The sequence below is a fragment of the Lonchura striata genome, chromosome 8 (assembly GCF_046129695.1).
Source record: "Lonchura striata isolate bLonStr1 chromosome 8, bLonStr1.mat, whole genome shotgun sequence".
Classification (NCBI taxonomy): domain Eukaryota; kingdom Metazoa; phylum Chordata; class Aves; order Passeriformes; family Estrildidae; genus Lonchura; species Lonchura striata.
Window position 1 is genome coordinate 18,238,072 of NC_134610.1, and position 13,286 is coordinate 18,251,357.

The window sequence follows — 13,286 nt, forward strand, 5'->3', positions numbered from 1 at the left end:
TTATTTTCTAGCTGAAATTTTTTAAGGCAATTACTTCATTTTTATTTTCCATTTATTTCAAGCCTCATCATATAGTAACAACAGGGTTATCAGGGCTGTTATGTCTGCACTTTTTTAGAGAAGTGAAGCAAATGTAACTGACCTGGTCACTCCTATGAAAGCTGTTGGATTTCACAATATCAGATGCAGGTCTGCCCTGGGCTCGCGTGAGCTCCTGGGGAGCGCTCTGAGAGCTGGGCATGGGCGGCAGAGGAGCTCTCCGCTTCTTCGGCATTTCCGCTGGCAGAGTGCTCGAGTCGTACTGCTTGCTGACAGTGTTCGATCTCGTGATGAACGTTGGCCTTGGCTTGCTCATCAATGGAGTTGCTGGGGCACTGGCAGCCTTGAGGTGTGGGAAGTAAAAAGAAACCTAAGTTGCATGTATTTTCTGGAAAATAATCAACAGTATTGATTGCTCAATCTGAATATGGTTCTAGAAGTTTTCCTTATACAAAGTTACACCTTACTTGTTCTCTTTTCTTCTTGTTTCGTTGAAAAAAGCTGAAAAATCCTTTGTTTTCTTTTTCCTTCAGAACATCTATGTTTTCAGATTGGTAGGAGCCTAAAATAGAAAACAATAGTTCCACACATTATTTTGTGCAGAGATTATTTCTCCTGCATTCTTACTATTTCACCGTGTCATAAACCTCCTGCAATGACACACAAAACACATCATAAACCACGTATATTCATAATTTTACTAGATGTAACAAAATGAACAGTTTGCCTAGCATCCATGTTCTTCCTCTCCTTCTCAACTCGGGGAAGAGGAGTTTCAGCTGCTCTTAATACCAGCACATAATCAAGCCCACCCCACTTGTCATATGCTATGGTTCATATCACAAAGGTAGTAAAAGGGGAAAAGAGCATCAGACTTTTCAGCTCACCATTCCTACTGGCTTAAATTTATGGCAAAGTGTGAAGTGGGACAAGCCAGGCCCCAGCCTGCATATGGTGTAGCTATGGAGAAAGACCACCCAAACACTCGATCCATGCACACATAGCCACGTGACAGTCATAGTAACAACAGTCAAATCTATTCTCGTTATCTTGCAGAATTTATCCTCCTTAAATTGCTTTATTCATACAAAGGATTTGTAAATGTCATTACTGACTTTTTAAATATTTTGCTAGAATCAACTTTCTTAAAGAAATCCTATTGAATGCACATGCAATGAGCAACAGAAATCAGCAAGTCTGGTAAAAGTATCAATATAAACATGACCCTAAATTGAATAAATTGATCTAGGGTTAAACTATACAAAAATACTTTCCATACAGCTGTGTATATCCAATTCTGCGCTATCATTTGCAATATGCATTTAAGATAGGACAGAGATATTACTCATATCACAGTTAAGCAGAGGTTGTCATAGAAGCAGGTGCTAATGTCCCGTAAGTGCTAAGTTTCACTGCCTATTTCAATAAATCATACCTTGAAAAGATGGTAAATTTAAATCAACTGGTGATGTGGCTACAGAAAGACAAAAAGAAAAGACAGAAAATATGAATCTGAATCAAGGATGTAGTAACAACATACAAACACAGAAAGCCATGCTGGATCTTCAACATTAGCAAAAAAATGCAGAAGCAAAAGGATGTGCATCTTTACCATCTAATACTTAAATCATTCCAGACTCTGAGCATGAAGACATGCAACACAATCTGCAAATGCGTACATAAGTAGGGAGGCTTCACTTATATTTCTAAAGCAAAGAGAAAAATCAGTATGTAGAATAGTTTGCTCTGGTTTGGATGGTTATGCAGTCCAAACTTGGAAAACAAAGAGGCATGTGAAATTAAAATATAATATTAATAAAATAAAATTTTAATTTAAATTATATTAAGTAAAAGATACACCTCACCATTTACTTTCATAAATTTAATGGAAAATTCAGAGCTTTGAACCTGTCTGCAAAATTGAAATGCTGAACTATTTCATATTAAGAGAACTGAAGAATATCTAAATTTCCTAGCAGGGCACTGCTGTGTAGAAAGCATATATGCCCCTGGTATGCCCTCCTAAGGATTTTTGGTTCCTGCTTCAGGTAAAACTCACATCATATAATGCAAAAAGCAGTTTTTCCAGGCTGTAGATGAAAGCAGTAAATAACCAGACCAAAAAAAAAAACAAAAAACACTTGGGAGCACATGTAGTCAAAGTAACAAATTTAGGCAAATTAAAATACATTGGTTTCCAGTGTGGAAGGGAAAGATATTTCTTTTTTGTTTTCTCTATGGAAAGATGAAATACTGTCCAAATTTGTCATTCTGACCATTAACAAGTAAACTGAGAAAACTCTTGACTGTAACCACCAAACAGTAACGTTACCATATTTAGGTAGAAAGAGGGGCAAGGCCACTCAAGTTTTAAGCAGAAATAAAATCAAGCAAATAAAACAATGGTGAATACCAGGAGTAAGTCAATCAATATTATTGCTTTCCACACTGAGGTAAAATTTCCTGTAAGAAATGTCTGAAATGGAACAAACCACACTGTGCAAAATTTTTAATTACAGTATAGTAAACCTGTCACTTGTTCAGATGAAGTTAAAATCTGGCCTAGGAATATCTGTACAAAATATTAGAAAGTTAGTACAGTGTGTCCCTGTTGGACCAGAATTAAAAAGACAATTATTATTCCTTCACAACCTTTAAAATTAGCAAGCAGCACTCAGAAATAACGACCATCCAAATACTCTAATGCTTTTAAAATTTTAAGTTATTTTAAAGAAAACTAATTTTCTCAAACATTTCTTCTTTTCAGGTCATCATGATGTCATGTAGGAGCTAAGGGAAGTACAGTGTTGTTGGAGTTTTTGTGTAAGGTGTGAGGGAAGGAAAAGAAGGCTTTACATTTAAGCAAGGACTTGTGCTCAGCTAACTCTGCTGGTAGTGAACACTTGGTTAGAAAATAAAACTTTCATACAGCACTTCTGAAAACAAAAGTCCAAGTACACATGAGTCAATTTTGTGGAAGAACAATGAAATATATATTAAATTTCTAGAAAATACTTTCCTAAGTAAAAAATCCAACAACATGTATGCAACTATTAAGCGATTATCTTTTATATAACAGCAATTTATGAAAGTTATCTTACCTTGACTGACATCCATGGCATATAGTTCTCTTAGTCCAAGGTCATTAAGAGATTTTGACATATCAAGGGATTCTTGAGACTGGTAACTCTTCAGTAGTAGAGTATGTGAAGGATCAAACTCACATTTACTACAGATAATTGGTATGAGTTCTTGAAGAGGTGAATGTGGACTAACTCTTACTACTGTTTTCTGTGTCTTCTTGTAGTTTATCACTACCCTTACTGTTTGCTAAAGAGAAGAAAATTCCAATAAATACCAGCACAAATTCTGAAAGAAATTGCATTTTTACAACAGCCTCACAACAATCACCAGAATTCCACTTATGGCCAACTTGACCAGTGCTGTGGGTTCAGAAACATTACATACAAAACTAAGAACTGTTTTCCTATTTCCTTCCATGCAAGAAAAGGACATGTGAACAGACTGCTTTCTCCCTCAGCAGTGCCATTTCCCTGGGCAGCAGGGTCCGTGCCTGGAGGGCTCTACTGGGCAGCTGCAGATCAGGTGATGTGCCACAAGCCAGTGCTTGTGAACACACGTGTAGGAGGAACGCAGAAGGGCAGCAGAAGAGCTCTCCTGGCCCTCTCTAAGTGCTTCAGATAAATTAACAGTCAGTATTCTTCTACATAGCACAACGACAAAGGTGGAAGGAAAAGATTTAGGCAACGCCCAGAAATTGGTTCAGTACTTCTTAAAGCTCCTGCCCTCTTCAGGGTATATTAAAAAAAGCCAAGAGAGAACAGTATGTATTGAAGGAAAATGAACATACAATCAGAGGGTACATATATCACAGCACGACAGATGGTACAAGAAGTTGATTTTCAGTTTGTTCAAGGCTGTCCTCAGCCACACTTCATCTGCAGAATTTTTCAAAAGGCCGATGAAGCATGGGATTTCAAATACTATTGTAATATTTCCTTCTTTCAGCAGCAAATATGTTTGCTGCAATAAACTGAGATGTATTTTACCTAAGAGAAGCTTATAAAAAAGAGACTACAGCATTTCACAGAGCTTCAAGGTGAGAGGATGAAAGAAAACAGGAAACACTGAAACAAGAGGTTGAGCTACCAGGTCAATTTGTTGAATACAGCAGTAGTTCTAACTTGTCAATATGCTTAATTTTAGTTCTCACCTCTGGTATAACTGGAGCAGGTTTCTTCTTTTCCATTTGTTTTGCCTTTACAATCACCTTTTCTACTTCAAGCATTCCCACCGGTGTGTTGGGTTTGAATTTAATCTGGCTATTTTCTGCTGATACCAACTCTATGGTATAACTTGATGGATTTAAATGATACTGTGCACAGAGAAAGATCAGCAAGTCCATCATGGGCTTCCTGTAAAAGACAAATGGAACTGTCACAACAGATGACAATTAAGCAGGCTATAACAAGATGTGCTGCTTAAACAAACATTTAATTCAAATTGTCCTTTCTCTTCCAAGACTCAATAATTACTGCTAGACATCAACTTTAAATGTCTTCCTTCGAGCTTTAAAAAACACAATTTAAAAAAAAAAGCCAACCCTCCAGAAAAGCCACCAAAAAGAAAACGAAAACCAGTTTCTACAAAAGTATGCCAAGTACTTGAACAGAGTGGGGAATTTCTTGTTGTGTGAAGCTTTTCCTGAGGTCAACAGGGACATGTGGATTAGTTACCTCATTTAACGTTTAGTGGGAACTTCTAACAGTGGTGATAAATACTCTGCTATTCATTAAGAACAGCTCTTTTGCAAAGCTTGGCGTTTTTATATCCATTTTGAGTTACAAGGGACTTTATTTTCAGAAACCCTGTGCATTAGCCACTTGGAAGATGCAGGAGAAATTAAGTTTGAGAAAGTTACATTTTAAGCAGGTTGTGCTTTAGGGATTCCAGAATTATCTAGATGCTTAATACCAAGGGCGAGAAATAAGCCAAATGACAATACAGTGGGCAAATGCCATTTCTTGAGAAGCTCTGTGTGATGTAAGATGTCCTTCCCACAATGAAGAATGGCCAACAGAATTTGTCAGATGTAGTCAGTACCTGTATGTCCTTGCTCCCTCAGTGCTCAATGAAAAACATGCAGAATAGAGTATTAAGATGAGTATTTCCAGCTGCTACAGAAATACATTTAATAAAATTGTACTATAAACAGAAAGGTCATAGATGTTCAGATAGACAAAAGTAAGGAAAATGTCCTAACTTTGCATGGTATGGAACTATATTAGGTTATAGCACTATTAGATCATCCCTCAATAATTTTTTTTTTAGTTGGGTAAGGAAAATTTCATTGTGACACCTCTGCATCTTTCAGTTACAACTATGAACAAGAAAATCTATCACCTGCTCTGTCTCACAAGGATATTATGAAAATAAAAGTCTGAAGCAATCAAAAGGTATGTTGAAAAAATGCTGAAGTGTCTCTGAGAAAATAATACAGGGTTAGGCTGGAATGGCTTTATCAGAAATCTTAAATTCTAGATGTAATCTCATAACAGAGGCAAGTATTCTGGTAACACAGCCAAGTGTGGAAATAGCTTCTACAAAGAACCATCAGATGAAGCAGAATTCTAGATAACAAAGATCATTAATATATTTATTAAGCAGTAAGTTAAAGCAGACTTTTCGTATTATACAGTTCTATAAAAATAATTAAGAATGACTCAGTGTTAGACGTTATTGTGAATACTGAATTTTCCCCCTTTAATTTACCCTAGAATAGCATTCCTGTTTCTTTCATCTTAAAGGACAAATGTCCCATAAGCAAACTGTCTTCTGATTTCTAGCAGCAGGGCTGGACTCTCTGGTGCATATGCTGCACTTCCAGAAGATGATAACTGAAAGCTGACAGACATTTCCTTTCTAGAGGAAAGCTTTTAACTGCTTAAGTGGCAGGAGAACACTTGCCTGAGGAGACAAAGGCAGGATGAACAATAAAATAAAAAAGCCATACAGAAATGGTACTCCAATGTGTGAAAAAGCACAGAAGTTATCAGATGGTCTGAAGAGGTATAGGAGAATGCAATATACTCCCATGGTTTCATCTAGATAGTATATAACAGCCTGAGGAATACCATGCAAAATGCAGAATAATAACTGCTCCTCCCTTTTCACATTGCTAAACCAGAAAGTTTATTTCAATGCATCTCCTGTATATAGCACAATCTGCTTCAGTTACAAGACAAAAGGAAGGAATACTTTATTTCATGTACTTCTAATCTCTAACAAAACAAGTGCATTCATCCCACAGTAAGAAGAAAAGGGCTGCAAATGCACATGTCCTCATTCCTCCATCTAGCTGTGGGCAGAGCAGGGCAGGGCAAGGGAGGAGGGAGCCAGAGGAAGCCGCAGACACTGCTTCTGTAGTGACCTTTCTGCTTACCAGTGCATCCAATAAGTTACCTGTTACCTTTTTTCTGGTGAATTTTTATACACTGACTGGCTTTAAAGGCTGCACTTCAGTTATTGGGGTAAAAATATCAAAGATAACCAGAGCAAGAACTGACAGGCAAGGGCCCCAGAAAGCCATCCTATAGAAATGCACTACAGTGACTGGGGCACACCCTCATGTTAACCCGAGTCACAATAAGGGACTGATAAGTGAGAATGATAAGTGAGAAACAGCTGCTAACAAACAACAGATACATGCAAATTAGTACATTAGAACGGTGATTCAGAGCAAATTTGCTTTCCAATGGTAGTTCCACAAACAACCTAACTTTTAAGTCCCTCCCCACTCCACTGGAGGCAATGGCTTTAGAAAGATATTCCTTCAGCAATAAAAAAAAAAGAAAACCTAACAAGCTTTTCCTGTAACCACATCCCCCAAAACCTGTAAAACTCTTTATCCCTAAAGCATTCAAGGATTATAGGTGGAAGAATACATATATCACAATACATTTAACAGCTTCCATAATTAATGTTTAGCGAAGCACCAAGATGAGGCCACCAGCTACCTCAGAGTACATCACCAGCTTGTCCTCCTTTATCTAACATGAGTAAAATATTAGTTTGCAACTTAACTTCAACAAATTATTCTAGGTTTTCTGGAAACCTCTGAGCACAAATGTATTTACATATTCCAACTTCTACATAATCAGGATTTTTATTTCACTAACACTGCTTTGTGCTACATAGCTCTTGCTATCCACTATGCCAAAGCAGGGAGCAAACCAACCTAACCTAATCTGAAAAAGGAAAGTTTCTTCTAGTGGACTATGGAATTTGAGCACACATCTGTTAAAACTCACCATTTTGCTTTTTCTACTATGAGATTTAAAAGGTGCTCTCACCTCAGGACCTTCAGAGCTGCTCACCCCCAATTGTGAATGAGGAAAGACGCAAAGTAACAGTTTGTCTGTTTATGTCATTTCTAGAGGGATCATGCCTATTTGATCACAATAAATAACTATATATAAAACCAGAGCAAAGCTAGAACAAGAGATAATTTGAAATATACTTCACAGTGTGAAGTTGATGTGCAGGTCCTGCACATCTCCCCACATTCTGAGATGAGCCTAGCAGTGCTAATACTGGTTCTTATTTGCAAGACAGTCACTTATGAAATCAATAACATACAGTATCTTGATTGAAAAATCCTGTAACTGTGGGATAATAAAACTGATTGGGAAATGAGTGCAATTCCTGATAAGCCTGTAAGGCCTGTCTTGAACACTGAGTAATTATACACGATGTAATCTGACCAAGTGAAAATAGATGCAACATTCCTTTCTGTACTTTGTTCTGAGCAAAGCATGAGAGAGGGCCCATGGTACTCATCAGTGTGGACAAAGTAAGCAAAAAGAACAGGAAGCTCCTGGCAGTGTACGTATGAAGCCTCATGTCTAAGAAGGTTTAAAAACAGAGGAAGGCATCATATTTACAGACTGCAATATTCCTTGCTATAAACATACTGAAAAAACAGCATAAAGCATCAAGTACTCAGATTATTTCAGAAAGTTTCTTCTGAGAAATAAAATCTCACATTTAAGTTATCCTGAAAATCAGAGTCAGGGGGAGGTGTAAAAAGACCCACTACAGCTGTGGTGAAAAAGTTGATTATTTGATGTCTAAGCAACAACCTCATGAACTCCAGCAAACAGACTCAAGCCAGGTTTCATCTCTCACTAAGAAGTAGGTATAAGCACACATTTACAGTACCTGGTTTGAATGAATAAGTCAGCCTGCTTGGTTTCAGTGGAAGAGACATGAGCTATACACTAACACATAGACAATATACAAATAGGTTATCTTATTTCAGCTTAGGATAGCAACAAACTGGCACCCAAATTACTGTTATCTATACACAGCCTTACACAGGACTCTTCCCAGTAGAACAACATTTTAGGTCCCAGGATTTATGATTTCAGCTCAACAGTAAATGTGCAGGTCTTTCTGCACAAAAGGTGACTTGAGAGTTACATGCACAATCTATCCTACCAATTAACAGTCTGAAATTTGCATTTCAAACTAAAACCAGCTAAAGGAAAACATAATTGTTAAAAGAAATCCAAAGCTGTAGCTATAATTTTTTCTTGAAGCTTTACAGATTTTATCTGAAGCGATGACATGTTTTTTGATGAATGCTAGTCGTCTACAGGTAGCAGTGCTAAGCAAGTGCTGCTTTGTATCCAAATAGGATGAACAAACTCATCTTTAAAAAGCAAAACTTATGTGGGAAAATTCACTGAATCATACTAATAGATATTTTATAGAGATTTTTAGTGACTAGGAAAAACAGGTGTGGCTACACATAGTGAGAGATACCATACTGAATTTCTGAATCTTAAAAAAAATCTTCTGAAATGGCAGGTAATTGTACAAAGAAGTTTCCATATCTACCCAAAAATCATAGTAGTATCAAAGAATCATTTAGGTTGAAAAAGACCTTTAGGATCATCAAGTTATTAACCCACTAAACTATCATCAAGTCCAACACTAAACTATCATCAAGTCCACCACTAAACCATGTCCTTAAGTACCACATCTCTTTACACTTCCCTAGGCTGCCTGTTCCAATGCTTCCTTTCCATGAAGAAATTTTTCTTAATATACAATCTAAAGCTCCCCTTTAGGCTATTTCCTCTCATCCTATCACTTGAGACCTAGGAAAAGAGACAAACCCTAGCTGGTTACAACCTCCTTTCAGGTAGCAGCAAAGAGCAATAATATCCCTCCTGAGCCTTTTCTCCAGGCTGCACAACCCCAGCTCCCTTGGGAACCCAAAACCTCCTAAGACTTGTGATTTTGACACTGCACTTGGCTGCTCTTCTTTGGATACACTTCATGTTCAGGCTTACACAAGTTATGTATTTTACCAAATGAACATAACCTGGATGAAGGCTGAAGTAAACTTGAGCAAAAATGCCATTCTGTGTAACATACCTCCCATTAACTGTAGTGTACTTGATCACATCTCCTGGCAGGACCACTGATAATTCAATATCTTTATCAATTATATTCTCTTTCTGTTCCATGATGAGGTTGGTTGGCTCTGTGTTATCAAATGGAGAAACAGCAATGGATTTTGTTTCAGATGGAGGAGGTGGTGCTTTAGATTTTCTTCTGAAATAAATAGATACAAATTAAAAATCAAGTATGCATTTATACATATTATTCCAAACTTGCAAACCAACAGGTCTCAAAACAGAAATAAACAACACTTTATTATTTTCTAAAGTAATTTGTGCAACAAAGGGATAAGAGAATATCTGAAATATACTATCAGTAGTGACAGAAGACAAAACTGGCTAAGGCATCCATCACAAAAAAAAAAAAAAAAACAAAACAAAAAAAAGGCAAAAAAAGAAAGCACTTAATAAACATAAAAGCAAAAAGAATTCTTTAATATACCTTGAAAGAGTAAATTAGTTGGTTGTTTTTTCCTTCCTTGAGTTATTCAAAGACCCTATTTGTGCATTCTCCAAAGAGATTTACTGGATTAGTATAAACAGAAATATTGTACTGTGCAGTATGAAACCAATTGTACTACCACTGTGCTTAATACAGGATAGATACTGGAGCAAATAGTGACTCTTTTCCTCCCCAAATGTTTCTTTTGGATATTAAAATTATTAAAATAAATCCTACCAGTTCTACATTATTTCACTTCTATATAGTAATAAAATAACAGTATAACCAATACTACTGTGTTGCAATATTTCCTGACATTTTACTCACAATATGCTTTCAGATATTCCCCTCACCTATGCTGATCTATTTTAATTTTCTCTATACCCTTTCCTATGTCAGTGACCAGACAGTTTGCTTTTGAATACAAGGACTGATCACTAAATAAGCTGCACTTATTTCACTAAAAAAAGTTGTAAAACAGCATAAAACCCTCTATATTTCTTAACATATCTATGTTACAGTAAATTCTGAATGCAGGACTCTCATGTCCTAAAACATCTAGTTATTTAAATAACTCTTCACAATTAACCAATATATTCAGAAGAAAAAGATACTATTAATTAAGAATTGTATCATTAGAAACAAAACCAAAACAAAGTCAAGACACATCTCATCATAGGTTTTGATTTTCTTATAAACATTATTGAATGAAGCCACATTAGCAGAAAGTTAAAATACATTTCAACATAATACACACAGGCTTCAAAAATATGCTCATCATTTTAGATGGAGCTAAACCAAAGTTTGTTTACTGTAAACCTAAGGAAAACAATTAACCCCTATAATTGTCCTGCAGAATTAAAACAAAAAGAACCTAGCATACAACTAGAAACACACACCTTTCTTGAGAAAACAAAGTTTAAAGTCACTCACAGCAAAGAGCAAACAAGGTCCAGAGCAGCATTGCAAAAAACAACTGTAATGAGGCTTCACATGACTGATCTGTTGCTGAAAGTGCTTAGAGTTTTGAACTTCAGAACTCTGAATAATTAACTATTCACAGCCCCTCGGAGCTAATTGGGAGTACTCACAGGCCTCCAAAAACACTGAATGAGGATCCACATCCAAAATTTATACCTGTTCTCTCAACGATTTAAATTAGTTTGGTGTACTCTCTGTGCAATTCATGATGTGCAACACGAGCTGAAAATTTGACTTTGGTCTCTACAGCAGCTTGTCTGGGTTGTTTTAGGGTTACATATGCATTTCAAAATTTATAAATAAAACTTCTTTGTATTCCTCCTCAGCTTCTTTGGGGGTTTTCTTGCAAGATTTTTAGCTTTGATGTAACTGCCAAATATAAATTACTAGCAAGTATATAGCATCAATACAACTATTAGAAATAAATAAAATCCCAAAACCATAAAAACGTATCCCATGACATTAATACCAAAATGCCCAATGTGAACTAATACTGCTTGTCCTCCCTTCTTTACACTTTCTTATATCTTTCACTTCAAATGACTGTTCAAAGCTATTTATCACAGAATTCACTCTTTGAAGAAGTGTCACAGAAAGACTTCTTTCCAAATGCTAGGGGACTCTATTTTCCATTAAGTAGACAAATGCAATTTTATCACTGGAACTGTATTATCAGCAGAGTACTCAATGACACACAGCAATAAATATGGTTTATTCACACAGTGTCTAACTAAATCTGACCAAATACTCTCATGAAAACACACGTGCAACAGTTCAAGTTGCATCTATTTGTAAAGAACATGCACACACAGGGTCAAGAGATCTAACAACATCGCAGAAGCCTCGCGTCCTCCATTGCACAGTCACATACCCCACCCTGCTCTAGAAAATCAGAATGTGCTTTATGGTTAGTTATGCTTACCCGTCCCACCCCACACAAAGGAGGAAAAATCCCAAGTGTACTTTCTCAGAAGTCATGCCAAGATTTTGGCAGCCTCGTATTAAACAACAGGGATTCCAACGCTTTCATTTTCTGTTTCCCGATGCTGTGTTTTTGTTTCTTCAGTTCTCACTAATTCTCTCATCTCTCCTCCTCAGCCAGAACAATTCAGATGACCATGATTACAAAAGCAGGTGACGGTAAAAATACACTTGCAGAGGTAGGTTTTACATACAAACCCTCCTCTCCCTGCTCTGCAATTCAAGAAGCCAATGAAAGTGATTTTCTCACCAAGGCATCCTCCACACATCATTTTATCCCAACACCAAAACTAACTCCAAGTCTATACTACCAATGCAAATACTTCTCTTTCATGAAGAACCAACAGAAGCCTGGTTCTCTCTTGTCTCTTAACCTATACCAAGTGCTCAGCAAACTAGGGGAGCTGTTGATTTGTAATGATTTTACTAAAAAGACAGAGGAAGATGTAAATCTAGTTTCTTCTCCTGAAAACAAAACCTGTTATTTTTAGTAAGACAAAACACAATCATTTAATTTTAACCAAATGAGGTCACAACTCAATAACAATAAGATCTGCTCTGGAAATTGTGCTGCAGTATCCTACACAATGTGGATCCTCACTCATTCCTTGTCCACTTGCGTCCCAGTCCCATCAACTGGCTAACCTTTCCTACACAACAGGCACTGAAACTGCCCAAGCTCAACTCTCCAGAAGAGATGTGGTCCCCACTGTTTATTACCAGATAAACAATTCCAGCAACATATTATCTTCTATGTCAATTTTCTGTTTAAACTGCTGCTTGAGCTAAAGCAAAAACAAACAAACAAAAACCCAAACAAAAAACAAACAAACCCAAAAAACCAGAACATGTTTCTTCTCTGATTCTTCCTAGCATTGGAGAAGGCTGTAAGAGGGACACCCGCAATGCTCTCACAGGGACCCACAAACACAAGGTGCTGCAGTCCAGGCAGTTTCTATTTCCCTTGTTACCAGAGCACCTGGAGCTCACTGCTCATGTCAAGGCATTCAGCTTTCTCTTATCTGGTAGAGATTATATTGTTCCCCAGAGAACTGATTCATATATCTTAGAAATTTAAATTTGTGAAGTCCCACCTGCACATCCTGCCAGTCTGTGTGACAACACAATTCCTGTATTAAAGAATTCTTTCAGCCAAATGCAAATAGAAGACTATCATTTTAGAGAAAAACAGTGCATCTTTAACTCAAATCCAAGACCATAAGGTCAACATGTTATGTGCTTCAGATCCCGACAGCATCAAGGAATATTACTGTTTACAGCACTTAACTTCCTATTTGGAACACAGTTACATGAGAGTATACAACAACAGCTTCATAACACTCTCACTGAAA

The 13,286-nt window shown here is 36.9% G+C and overlaps 1 protein-coding gene across 9 annotated transcripts in view; it reads right to left on the minus strand.

Moving 5' to 3' along the window:
- The window catches only part of COBLL1 (cordon-bleu WH2 repeat protein like 1), a 78,128-nt gene that overhangs the window by 26,130 nt on the left and 38,712 nt on the right, over positions 1-13,286 (minus strand). For 8 of the 9 annotated variants that reach the window (XM_077785001.1, XM_021528581.3, XM_021528580.3 and 5 more), the window contains 6 exons: positions 9,505-9,684; positions 4,274-4,475; positions 3,141-3,369; positions 1,475-1,513; positions 507-601; positions 143-382 (listed from right to left, as the gene is read on the minus strand). In XM_077785001.1, coding sequence (XP_077641127.1) covers positions 143-382; positions 507-601; positions 1,475-1,513; positions 3,141-3,369; positions 4,274-4,475; positions 9,505-9,684 — 985 coding nt within the window. The remainder of the gene's footprint in view (positions 1-142; positions 383-506; positions 602-1,474; positions 1,514-3,140; positions 3,370-4,273; positions 4,476-9,504; positions 9,685-13,286) is intronic. The other variant, XM_021528575.3, reaches the window with a different exon arrangement.